General features: G+C 44.9%; 1 protein-coding gene across 1 annotated transcript in view; it reads right to left on the bottom strand.

Annotated features, from left to right (window-relative positions):
• The window catches only part of LOC147887862 (YbaK/aminoacyl-tRNA synthetase-associated domain-containing protein), a 92927-nt gene that overhangs the window by 11283 nt on the left and 68813 nt on the right, over positions 1-12831 (bottom strand). Inside the window, exons 6-7 of the mRNA XM_087393800.1 lie at positions 6740-6789; positions 6406-6488 (exon numbers count right to left, since the gene is read on the bottom strand). Coding sequence (XP_087249926.1) covers positions 6406-6488; positions 6740-6789 — 133 coding nt within the window. The remainder of the gene's footprint in view (positions 1-6405; positions 6489-6739; positions 6790-12831) is intronic.

Below are 12831 nucleotides of genomic sequence, written 5' to 3'. Positions count from 1 at the left end.
TGTTTTGTACTAGGAGATCTAGTAGTAGTTCATGTGTGAGTCATGTTTGAGTGCCACGTGTCACAATGGGACTTATCCCATATGCACTTGGTGCTAGTGTGTAAGTGTGTAGCCTATAAAGGCTTGTACTTCACTTGTCACTTCATACTTGATGAATGAATGTGAGCCTTTCCATTATGTCTTCATAGCCTCTCTCTCTCTCTCTCTCTCTCTCTCTCTCTCTCTCTCACACACACACACACACACACACACCATGTTTCTAACATGGTATGGAGCACTAGGCGGCCTATTTCCTTGCAGGTCGGCACAGTTTCAAGGCCTGCCAGCATGTGGAAGGTTTTCATCGCCAAAACTCACCCTTTCATTGCTGCTGCAGCATAGCCGACCACCTGTGTGCACCGTTTGCAGAAGTTCGAGGTCATTGAAGGCGTTTCCAAGCTGCTGCTGCATAACCGCCTTCAACAGAGATATTTTGGAGCTGTTTCTGGCCTTCCAGCACACCTACAGCAGCCGTTTTTTACTGTGGTGTCCTGCTACAGCATTTCGCAACTGTTCTAGGGAGACACCCTATACATTTCGGACCTGCTGTTGTGCTCTGGAACACCTACACACACGCTGCAGTACTTTGAACAGTTATAACGACCTCAACAGCTCCTATTCTGGTTCAGTTCTACATTTCGAATCATTTTCTTTCTGTGTTTTCATTAGGGTTTGTATTTTGGAGCCTCCGAGATCATCGACCAGCTGCTGGAAACATTTATTCAAGCATTTCTTCAACCACCTTGCATTTGTGAAGGCGGCTGATCCATTTCAGAGTCCTAGACCAGCCCCTCCATTTGCTGGTTATTCATTTTAGATTGCTGGCTCTTCATTTGCTGCTGCAAAATTTGATACCTCAGTTTGCTACTATGGAGCCCAGTCCTCGTGGTGAAGACCCATCAGCACAACTCTCAGCTTGGGATGAACAGAATGACAAAGCACTCACGCTTATTAGTGTGAGGCTGGCTAACAATCTACTTCATCAACTTGACCTCACTACTTCAGCCAAGGAGACACTGGACAAGCTCGATAATATTTACGCCACATCTACTGGACCTGAGCAGCAAGCTTTATTTGCTATATTGCATGATCTATCCCTCCCTGAGGTAGTAGATGATGATCTATGATGCTATGTGTTTCTGTGAGTCAATAAAGGTTCTCAGCCTTGAGTTGTCCCTCTAAAATGAATATATTTGGTGTCAATAAGAGGTACTCTGCCATGGGTTGTAGCCCAAAAATGAATGTATTGTCATTTACTTTGGTATGATGGTATTGACCACCCAGTTCAGAGTAAGGGGGGGTGACAAGTGATGGTTTGCCCTTGCCGAGTGACTAAGAAGTCACTATCACACGGGAGGTGTTGGATAGTTGGACTTGCTCTTTGCAGTATTGTGGTGGAGGGGGGATCAATCTACTCCTTGTGTGTTGGGTCTGACACTCTTTTCTCTGAAGGGGGGTGTTGGAGATATCATAGCCAAAGAGGGTTGGTGCTAGTGTGTGAGCGTGTAGGCTATAAAGGCTTGTACTTCACTTGTAACTTCATACTTGATGAAGGAATGTGAGCCTTTCCATTATGTGAGGATCGTTTCCTTCCTCTCTCTCTCTCTCTCTCTCTCTCTCTCTCTCTCTCTCTCTCATTATGAGATCCGTGGCAGATTTCACTGTTTATTTGGGCACAGATTTGGACCTCTCTCTCAGATTATGGAGTATGAGGATCAGTATTGCTTAGCGTTGTTCATCAGGGAGATCACCAGATACAGAGAGAGATTCTTCAGAGAGCACCGTCGCATCCCTGCCAGAGACCTGGTTATTCATGAGGAGAAGGACGAGGCGCAGGACCATGAGCACAGAGATAGCCCATCTTGCCAGAGAGCACCGATGGTTCCACCCCGAGGAGGTACATATGACATGATCCAGCAGCACCGCAGGATGATCTTACACAGAGGCCGTACCCGTCGCTTTATTTCTAGACGACGGAGGATGATGGCAGATTTTCGGAGGAGATTGCTCCATGGAGACTTGGCACCGCCAGCAGCCCACTTGACACTTGCCCAGATCTTCACACTCATGGCAGGAGGCATGGTCGATGGCCATGACTTCCATCATTTCTTTGGATCACAGACCCCTTAGGGAAGACGATGTTCCTCATATTTCATATTTTACATTTTGTATCTAGGAATTTTTGGTACTCTATTTCATTTCATTTTGTATCTAGGATTTTGTAGCCATTTTTGGCATCTTAGCTGTATTACGATGAGGCCACCTAGTTGGCACATCGTTGATGATGTATTTTCCTTTCGGATGATTTTGTGTCCCATAGGCCATGTATGGCCTTCCGTGGACCTTTAATAAAATTTCTTTCTTTCTTTCTCTCTCTCTCTCTCTCTCTCTCTCTCTCTCTCTCTCTCTCTCTCTCTCCCCGTACCTTCCGCTCTCCCGCTTTTCCCCTCTCCTGCTCTCCCGCTCAGCTCCGCCCGTACATCAGTCCGTACCATAGCCATCGTACCTCCGTCATCCGTACCTCCGTACCACAGCCCGTCGCCTGTACATCATACAGCTCTCTCTCTCTCTCTCTCTCTCTCTCTCTCTCTCTCTCTCTCTCACACACACACACACACACACACACACGTCATACAACTCCGTATAGTAACCCTTCGTACAGTCAACCGTACAGCTCCGTACAGTCCCCTTTACAACCCGTTGTACATTCTCTCTACAGCCCCGTACTTTCCCGCAGCAAGCTCCTAGGGTCTCTAACCCCAAGTAGGGCTAAACCCCCAGCCCAACTTGGGGGTTAGGTTCAGCTAAGGAGTTCTAAAGAAATAGCCAAAATATGGAATGTCCTGCCCTCTCCTCCAAATCCCCCTCAACTCCATCAACCTCAACTATTAGGACTCCTACTCTACAATTGCAGCCATGATGCCCTCTCCGTATGCACACAATTACCAGCAAGAAGGGTCCAAACGACCTATCATTGGACAACATGAACGGATTTATTATTTGTAACAAGCAGTCAGAGAGTTAAGGCTTGAGCTGGTAGAAGTAAAGCCTAACTTCAAGTTAGAGAGGGACCTAGCAAGCATGGAGTAATTGCTGAGGTTGTGAACTCATGTAAGAACTCTCCTCCTACTCCTCAACTAGTCTCTACAGTCAAAGATATGGTTCATACTAAAGTACAATCAATCAAGAAAGAAGTGATTGAGGAGTTGGACACAAAGGCAAGCAAGACTGACATCCAAGAAGAGATAGCTTGCCTCTCCTATTGATCAAGCATTTGCTTCCACAAGCAAATAGAAGACCACCAAGAACATTATTTACAGGTTTTACAAGAAAAAAGGACACATTGAAGCCCATTGCTTCAAGAAGAAAGCACAGGAATAAGAGAAGCATCATGCCAATCTTCTGGCTGAAGACGAAGCTGAACTTGAAGAGCCCTCGGAGGAGATACATGCAGCTACAACAGAGGTTCATGGCCTCTCTCTTGACGACAAGGATCCATTTGACCAGGATTGGGGAGTTTCTAGGCCCCTATAATAAGTGTGTTTGTGTTGAGTCAAATAAAGGTTCGCAGCCATGAGTTGTCCCTCAAAATTGAATGTATTCGGAGTCAATAAGAGGTACTCTGCCCTAGGTTGTCCCCCAAAAATGAATGTATTGTCTTCTACTTTGGTTGATGGTATTGCCCACCCAATTCAGAGTAACGAGAAGTGACGAGTGATGGTTTGCCCTTGCCGGTCGTAAGCTGACTGAGAAGTCACTATCACATGGGAGGTGTTGGATAGTTGGACTTGCTCTTTGCAGTATTGCGCTGGAGGGGGGATCGGTCTACTCTTTGCGTGTTGGGTCTCACACTCTTTGCTCTGAAGGGGGTTGTTGGAGATATCATAGTCAAAGAGTGTGTTGGTGTGAAGTGTTGGTGTGTAGTACTAGGTGATCTAGTACTAGTCTATGTGTGTGTCTTGTGTGAGTGCCATGTGTCATGGGACTTATCCAATATGCACTAGGTGTTAGTGTGTGAGTGGGTAGCCTATATAAGGCTTGTACTTCACTTGTCTTGTCATACTTGATGAATGAATGAGAGTCTTCTTCATGTCTTCATTTGAGCATTATTTCCTCACACCCTAACTCTCTCTCTCTCTCTCCCTTCACCATGTTTCTAACAAATCTCACGTAGCATTCTCTCTATCACCTTACATTCACCTGCCATCTCTATCCCAAGAGGACGTAGCACATCTACCATTCGAAGGAGGGTTGCAATTATTCAGCACAAGGCAAGTTTGTATACGAGCAGCCCCAGGATAAGGTGGCCGATTCAAGGGCTCACTTCTAAGAATGAGCTCTACGGCATCATCTTCCGACCTCTCAAGAGGAAGTTCTCCTAGAATCGATCTTTGAAAGAATCTAGAAACTGAATAATTTCTTTTTCTAGAGGACTCACTTCCACTTGAGATTCACCCTTTCTCTCTCTAATGGAAACCAAGTGCACAGAAATAGCTTATATTATTGATTTACCAATAGAAATATTAGATACAACCGGAATTATTTCGCCTCTTCCTTTGGCCAAGATCCTGTGTTCCTTGTTCCTGTGCATGAAAATGAGAGTTTATGGCTTTATGTTGGGAGTGACTTTAACTGGATCCTCTTCAAAAAATGCTCTGCATCTAGGGATGGTCCCAATTCTTTAGTCTTAATTCCTAGCCTCAAAGCTAGGTCTTCTGAGATAAAATTGTTTGTAGCTCCTAGATCGAATAGAATCAAAGCATTATGGTCTCTAACTCTTCTAGATCAGTTATTCAACATAGTAAGAACTCCTCCCGCCAAAAGGGTTTGGCGGTTCTTTTAGCGTTTTCTACTCCCACCAACCCGAAGGCTTTTCGGGGCACTAGGCAGCGATATGCCCTTTTTTTCCACAATGGAAACACTTACCCTCCTTTCGGAAGGCCTCAAGCAGTTCTGGGGTAAGCTTTAACTTTCCTCTGTAGAGCTTTGATGAACCCCTCGGCTTTTGAAATTGGACCTGCTTTTGTCCTTGAGTTGTTGGGCTATATTTCTTTTGATGGTGTCCCCATCCTTGCCTTTTGAGGTAGCTACTGACCGTAGCGGATTTTCCTTCATCAATTCGACCACTAAGACTTAATGTATCAAATCTCGGAGCTTTGTCTTGTGTTTAATGCTGACTTGGGCACGAATACTCGGATGCAGACCAGCCTTGTACCTTCGAAGCTTTGTCTATTGCCAAAGGCTATTCCCTTCAAAAAATGATAGCATATGATGAGACCTTTGCCCCCACTTCTAGGATGAAAACCATTAGGTGTTGGCCACTCCTTTTGGTCAGAAAATGTATTAGTTGGACATTGAGACCACTTTCCTTAATGGGGATTTGCATGAGGATGCGTATGTGAGTCAGCCCATTGGATTTGACATCCCTGGATAAGAAGGTAAAGTGTGTAAGCTGCGTAAAGCATTGTATGATCTCAAAAAAGTTCTGCCGGCTTGCTATGAGAAAATACACAATTAATTAAAGCAACCAAGGTTTGAAGAAGAGTCCAACCAAAAGCACCCTCTATGTCAAAAGAGACAAAGCACAGATTCAAAATGTATAATTATAAGCTGATTTCAACTCTAGTTGAACCTAGGCTTAAACTGTCAATCTACAATAGTGGTGAATCTTTTAATGCCACTATCTCTACAGCCAGGTTGGTGGCTGCCTCATTTACCTATGCAACACATATCCTGACATTTAGTTTGTCTTAGCAGCTATAGACCCAGCCCTAAGACCGCACAGTGGTATGCAATTAAGCGCATTTTTAGATACTTGCAGGCTACCAGCACTCCTTGGCCCAAAACCATTATTTGGGAAATAAATTTGCTGACATCCAAACTGTGCAAAATTTGCCAGAAAGAAGGCAGAGGTCCAGATAACTAATCAGGATGACATTTTAAAAAAAGAGGGTTCAAGAAAGCCACAATAGTACTAATGATTTGGGAGTTGAGAAGAATATAAGCTCCTAAGAGTCTGTTTTTGCAAAAACATGTGACATATCGTTTCTTGTAGCACATAACTAAAGTCAAAGCATGTGACAAACTGAAGCATGTCCATGGACTTTAATGTTGAGCTAGATAAATCACATGAAGCTATCTTGAAACTTTCTGGTGCTTGACCATCTAAGCAAGCTTCCTTCATGTAATGCCACATAAAGAAACAGCGGCATTTACTATTAAGATTATATGTTTCACCTACATAAGAAAACACTCATTGAAACAAAGATGTTTGAGACTTAGCAGCCCAATCCTAAACAATTTGGTGCATATAATATATTCAACAGTACATTAAAAACTTCATTAATATAATAAAATTGAAGTTACCAATCGTTGAATCGTTGGACAATGGATGAAAGAACACCCTCGGATATTCCTTGAAATGCTGATCGAATAAGACAGCTACAGACCTTGCAGTATTGATCCAACGAATAGAATTCATACTCATTAAAATTCGGCTCTTACCCAAATTTATCAGTGAAATTTCTACTGAAGAGATGATTTCAAAGCTAGATATTGTCAAATTGATATTCACAACATATACAAACCACACTATATTCAATATAACAAGAGCTAACAATTCCAAAAGCAAGAGGTCAATCTAAAAGCCCATCAAGTTATTTTCAATAAAAGCAACTAAATCTACATGGAAGAGTACTACCTTGCAGATGAATTCATTAAGGCAAACGGAGTAACACTGCCAAGAGGAACCTTCCCACCAAAAAATCATTTGCTTGGTCAAATTCTCTCTCTCTCTCTCTCTCTCTCTCTGTCTCTCTCTCTCTCTCTCTGTGTTATTAACTAGAAAAGAATTCGAGGCATGATGCTAGACGCGAGGCATGGGGACGCTTGAGGGCCATAGAGGAAAAGGGAACGTGAGGGAAAAAGCATTAACATAGGTGGGGAAAAAGGATTAAGAGGGGTGGGAATGAAGAGAGGGACTATGCCACAAGGGGGAAGGGAGAGGGGGAAGAGGAGCATGTACATGCTGGGAGGTGGAATGTAGAGATGGAGACATCAAGGGAAGAGAGTCATGCTTTATTTGAAAGGAAGAATGGGGGGGGGGGGAGGAAATCAAAGTACTAGCTAGGTGGCTTTACAAGAATGAGCGTGTTCCATCAAGGAATAGCCCCTTCCTTTTATAGCCAAGAGAGGGGGTCTCTCCCAATAAATGCATCCTCCCACATGCATGGTGTGTGTGGAAAAGTCTCCCATGTGGGCTAGGCAGTTACGCACTCTCAATGTTCATCTTCTGTCATCCTCTGTTCTTGTGCCAATCTCAAGGCCGGAATCTCTATCTCTAGGGGTAAAACTGCCTCAGTATCGTACACCAACTCAAAAGGAGTGTGACCTGTAGACGTTTTATGAGTGATGTTGTAAGCCCACACATCTTCAGTGACCTTCTGATCCCACTGGCTCCTCTTCCCTGTGGCCATTTTTCCCATGGATTTACAAAGGAGGCCATTGGTCCGCTCCGTTTGTCCCATGGATGCTGGATAATAGATGTTAGAAGTGCGATGATCAATACCCATGTGATCCATGAGCAACTCCATTGCTTCATTTAAGAATGGACTCCCATGGTCAAATACTATTTCCATGGTTGTCCCAAATATGAAATTTGGCAACAGATACGTTCAAATATGAAATTTCAAACTACCTTACCATTTGCAGCGGGGAGGGCGATAACTTCAGCCCACTTAGTAACATACTGAGTGGCTACCGAAAGATACTTCTTTTTGCGGGCAGTCATGGGTGGGGGCCCAACAAAATCTATTCCCCACTTCTGAAACGGAAGGATGGACATCACTGGGTGATGTTGCCCTGGACGCAAATCCTTCCTACCAAAGAATTGGCATGGTTCACAAGTTTTGCAATACATAGTGACATCCTTGAACAAGGTTGGCCAATAGTACCCAACATGTAAAATCTTCTTAGATGTATAGTCACCGGCATAGTGGCCTCCACAAAATAATGCTTCAATACCTTAGGTACTTCACTTGCATCAATGGCCCGTCTTAGTATCCCATCCAGGCCTTGACGGTACAACACCCCATCAAAGAGAGCCTACTATCTCTACGGATTTTCATTCTCTCATAGCTAGTACTTTCTGGAGGAAAGGAGAAAGCAGTCAGAAACCTGTAGATACCACCATACCATGGATCCCCAACTTCTATGGCCGCTACAAGGGTTACATCGAGACACTCCTCTAAATCAATCAAAGCATTCTTCAAGTTGGAACAACCCCCTTTTACAATTTTGAAAGAAAAATCATTATCTTGTAAAACTGTCAACCACTTGACCAATCGGCCCATAGGATTTGGTGATTGAAGAATCTGCTTTGCAAGACCATTGCTACAGATTATAATGAAGGACTTTCGAGCAACATAATGCTTAAATTTATCAAAGCAGAACACTAAAGACAAAGCATGCTTGCCAGCCTCAGAGTAGCGTCATTCAGTTTCGAGCAATTGTCGAGAAGCAAATCGAACGCGATACATGAACCGATCCTCCCCTTGCTGGAGAAGAATACCCGCCAGAGTGTGCTCACCAAGCCCAAGATTGATATAGAAAGTCTTTAACCAATCAGGATTGCGTAGAATGGATTTTGAAGCTAAAGCACTCTTAATTTGTACAAACCCATAATCACAATCCTTATCCCAAGAGAAATCAACTCCATCTTTTAATAGCATAGTCATGGGTCACGTCAAAGCAGCATATTGATCAATAAAGCGGCGATAGTATCCTGCTAGATTGACAAATGAGCGTATTTGACGTTTGGTTGGTGGTGGGGAGAGCTTGAGGATAGCTTCTACTTTCTTGGGGTCAGGCTTGACGCCCTCGGATGAGACAATATGTCCCAGTAACCTCCCTTGAGTGGCTCCAATGGTGCATTTATCAAGGTTGAGGCTGCCATTCGCATCATTGACCCTTTGGAAGGCCAACCTAACCTTCATGATGTGCTCCTTACGTGCCGAGAATATACAGAAATCATTTAAAAACACCTCCAAGAAAACCCCTAAATATGAAGCAAACACCATCTGCATAAATCTTTTAAAAGTAGCAGGAGCATTAGATAGGCCAAATGGCATTACTTTGAATGCAAATCCCCCAGGGTGTGGCAAATGTGGTTTTAAGCACCTCCTCCTCAGCAATTCTGATTTTATAAAACCCGGAGTAACCATCACAGAAAGTATACATCTCATGACCACTTACCGTCTCAGAATGAGGTCTTGAAAGGGAAGAGGATGATGGTTCCTCTTAGTGGCCGCATTGAGTTTCTTATAGTCGATGCAGACCCACCACTTGTTGTTTTTCTTTAGGATGACTACCACTGGTGAAACCCATTCAGTATTGTGAACCAGAACAATGTGAACCAGAACAATAAACCCAGCTTCTATAAGTTTCTGCAACTCTAAGCGCAAAGCATCGGTCTGTAGGGGCCCTAATCTCCGATACTTCTAAGCCACAGGCTTCAGCTCTATCTTGTGCTCTATGGCAGTCACATGGCGAAGGTGGTGATAGCTAGTTGCTAAGAGATCAGGGAAATCTTTGAACATTTCTAGGAAGTCTTTCACACTTAGAGTGAGGTCTGGGGAAAGCATAGATTCAAGCTGTTGAGAACTAGCTGTTACCTTTTCTACAGGTGGCAGAGTCGGAGACACCTCCATCATGTAAACTTCCTTCTTTGAGAACTCCTCCCCTCCATCTGATTCTTCCATTGATTCAGACACTGAGGATGAGAGAGTATCACTTTCTTGCTCCTCTTCTTCTTCTGGTTCAGTGGCACCTAGTTGCATCAGGATCTTCTCCTTAGAAGCACCAAAAGACATGTGTCCTATCTTCCAATAGCTGATTGCATCACTCTTTCTCAACCATAGTCTCCCGAGTATGGCTGGGTGACTCATGCCTGTATCTTCGATGTCCACTATATAGAAATTGACGGTGGTGGTTAACCCATTGACAATGATGGGCAAATCCTCAATGAATCCTAGGGTGGCGAGTCGTCGACCATCTGCTACCTTGATTCGAGTGGAGGAACGCCTTGTGCATTTCAAATTCAATTTCTTCATCATACGGGACACCATGATATTACATGCAGCTCCCCCATCGACACACACACTTTTGACACGGCAATTATCTATGATGACATCTACTGTATGCGGGTGCCGATCAATTTCTTCAAAGATAGAAGAAACCTCTCGTACCTTTTCCTTTTTCTTGCTCCTCCTTGTTGAGAGCCCTTGCTGCAGCTCACGTCTCACCTTAGGACTTAATGCCATTAGTTGAGGAAGTGTGATGCTCAAAGACCGATGAGCAAGGTCCTGAACAACCGAACAGTCCTCTTGCCTCGAGCCGATGGAAAAATCCGAGGGCGACCACTTACTCCTGCGAGTCCACGGTTTGGAGAGGGATCCGAGGTGGTACAACTTCTTTTTCCGAGGTCAAGAATCTCTACGTCAGAATCCTCAGTGCCTGATTCACTTAGAATATTCACCCTTGGAATTTTAGGACATTCCGTGCGATAATGACCCTTCTGGTGACACTCGTAGCACACAACATTGGCACGTTTTCTTAGAGGGCGATTAGCTTGATTTTTTATGTCCACCATCTCAAGCCAAAGATCATTCAGGGCCTTGGCTAGGTCATTGACTCTGGGTTCTTCAGCAGGAGGGACCGAGGGAGTAGAAAGGAGAGAGGCTCGTGGACGAGGCTGAGGAAATCTTCTAGGCGGAGGTTGAGAAAATACTCCTTGTTGAGGGTAAGCATCTAAGGGAGGACCATACATTTGAGGTGGAGGCGGTGGATATATCTCTGATGGGAAGTGGGGGTATGCCTCTGAGTTGGACCCCCCAAGTTATTGTTGCAAAAATTGAGGGAGTTACGGAGGGACAATTGTCTTCTTTGAAGCGGGGCTAGATTGAACTTAATCAAACTTTTGAGCAATCTCATGTCCTACCACCATGGTTTCTGGATTCTTCCATTTAAGCTTAAAACGAAATTCATCACTTGCTCCTGCTACGAGATAGCCCAACACATGCTGAGTCATTCCAATTCGAAATCCGACGTTGTCCTGCGTGGCAATTAAACGGTCCAGGAGCACAGCCGCTCGATCCACATATCGACACATCATCTCACCTTCTGACTGCTTCAGGTTTGCCACCTGCAGGTACACATTCTCCGGCTCCTCTTCTTTGCTGAAATACTCGATCATAGTTGCTGTCAACCTCGGCCAACTTTGGCGAACGTCTTCGGCTTGCTTCTCGTACCACACTTGAGCCAAACCCTCTAGAAATCTGGAAAGAACCAACAGCCATCTATCTTCAGTAAGAAAGTTGAGAGAAACATAACGGCGCTTGAAGGCCACAAGATACTCATTTGGATTTTCTTCCACTCGACCACAGAATACGGAAATGTCAGCCATGCTTGGAAGATGGAAAAGAGAGACGAAATGAGGCTTATCTATTGGCAAACAATGGAAAGAGGTAGCTTGAACTGAAAATCAGGTGAAGATACATCTACAAAGCACACATAGACAGGGTAGGGTGTGATTGGTGTATTGTGAAATATTATACAAGAAGAATCTTCAGCATAGAATAGCTCATAGACAATCTTAAAAGGATCAACCCTCATGATATTGCATCCATCTTTACAAGCGAGGGTTAGAGACGCGGCACTGCATGAGGTTATTCATCAAGGCAAACAAAAATGCCATGACAACTGTCAACAGTTGGAGAGCTTGCACATCACATTCAGCTTCTTCCAGTTCTTATAGTCGCCATGCTATTTCTTCAAGGGATGTGCGGTTTGGCATCCTTTTTTTATGCAATATCCTTAAGGACCTTTCTGATGATCTTTGAGAGAGGTTGTGCCGCAACTTCCTCCAAACCGAGACGAGGCCACGGAGGAAGGGGGAGCGGGGCTGAAGTGAAAATCCACCGGATAAACGGCTGCCAATCACCCCCTCTCTGCGGGATACATGCGCTGAGACCATGCTGAAGCAAGAGCTTCCACGTCTGCCCTCCTGGGGTCAGACCGCGGATGACTAACTTGCCAAGTAATGCCTAACTCTGCAGTTCTGGATCTATGATGCCAAGACCGCCCTCTGTCTGGGGGAGAATGACCGTCTGCCAGGCGAACCGGGCTCTGGTGGTGCCGGAACCATCTGAGCCAGACCGCAGAAAGTTCCGCACCAGTCTCCTCAGCTAGGCTACACACGATCTCGAGAAACACCGGCAAGATGCCACGTACCAAGCGGTGGCTAGAAGGAACTAATTGACCACAAGGGCCCTGCCTGCCAGAGATAGCCGAGCCGTGCTCCAGAAGGCTAGCTTCCGTCATATGGAAACTAGGACCGGTAGGAACTGCTGAGCCGGCGTGATATCCAGCCCTATCTGGAATCCCAGGTAACGTGTCGTCTGTCCTCTAGGGATCCAGTGAAACCCCAGGAAAATACCCCACTGTGAGCTGGCTCCCAGATCCGTAAGAAAACCAACTGACTTATGCCAGTTGATTTTTTTGCGGACTCACTTCCTACGAGACCAGTGGTAAGAAAACCTGCCAGTTGATTTTTTTGCGGACTCCAGAAGTGAGTCATGGCCTCCGCAAAAAATAGGAAGAGATAGGGCGCAAGCGGGCAGCCTTGACTTACTGAGCGCTCGAGGGTGAATCTCTCCCCCATCCTGCCACTGATGATAACCCGGCTGAAGGCCGATCTGTAGAGGCTAGCAATACCTCTGATCCACAACCGAACCG

This window comes from Dipteris shenzhenensis, chromosome 22, assembly GCF_047967505.1.
Source record: "Dipteris shenzhenensis isolate YYH24624 ecotype China chromosome 22, Dip_SZ_1.0, whole genome shotgun sequence".
In the NCBI taxonomy this organism is placed as follows: domain Eukaryota; kingdom Viridiplantae; phylum Streptophyta; class Polypodiopsida; order Gleicheniales; family Dipteridaceae; genus Dipteris; species Dipteris shenzhenensis.
The sequence above is the reverse complement of the archived record's forward strand: the minus strand, read 5'-3'. Positions and strand labels throughout refer to the sequence as shown.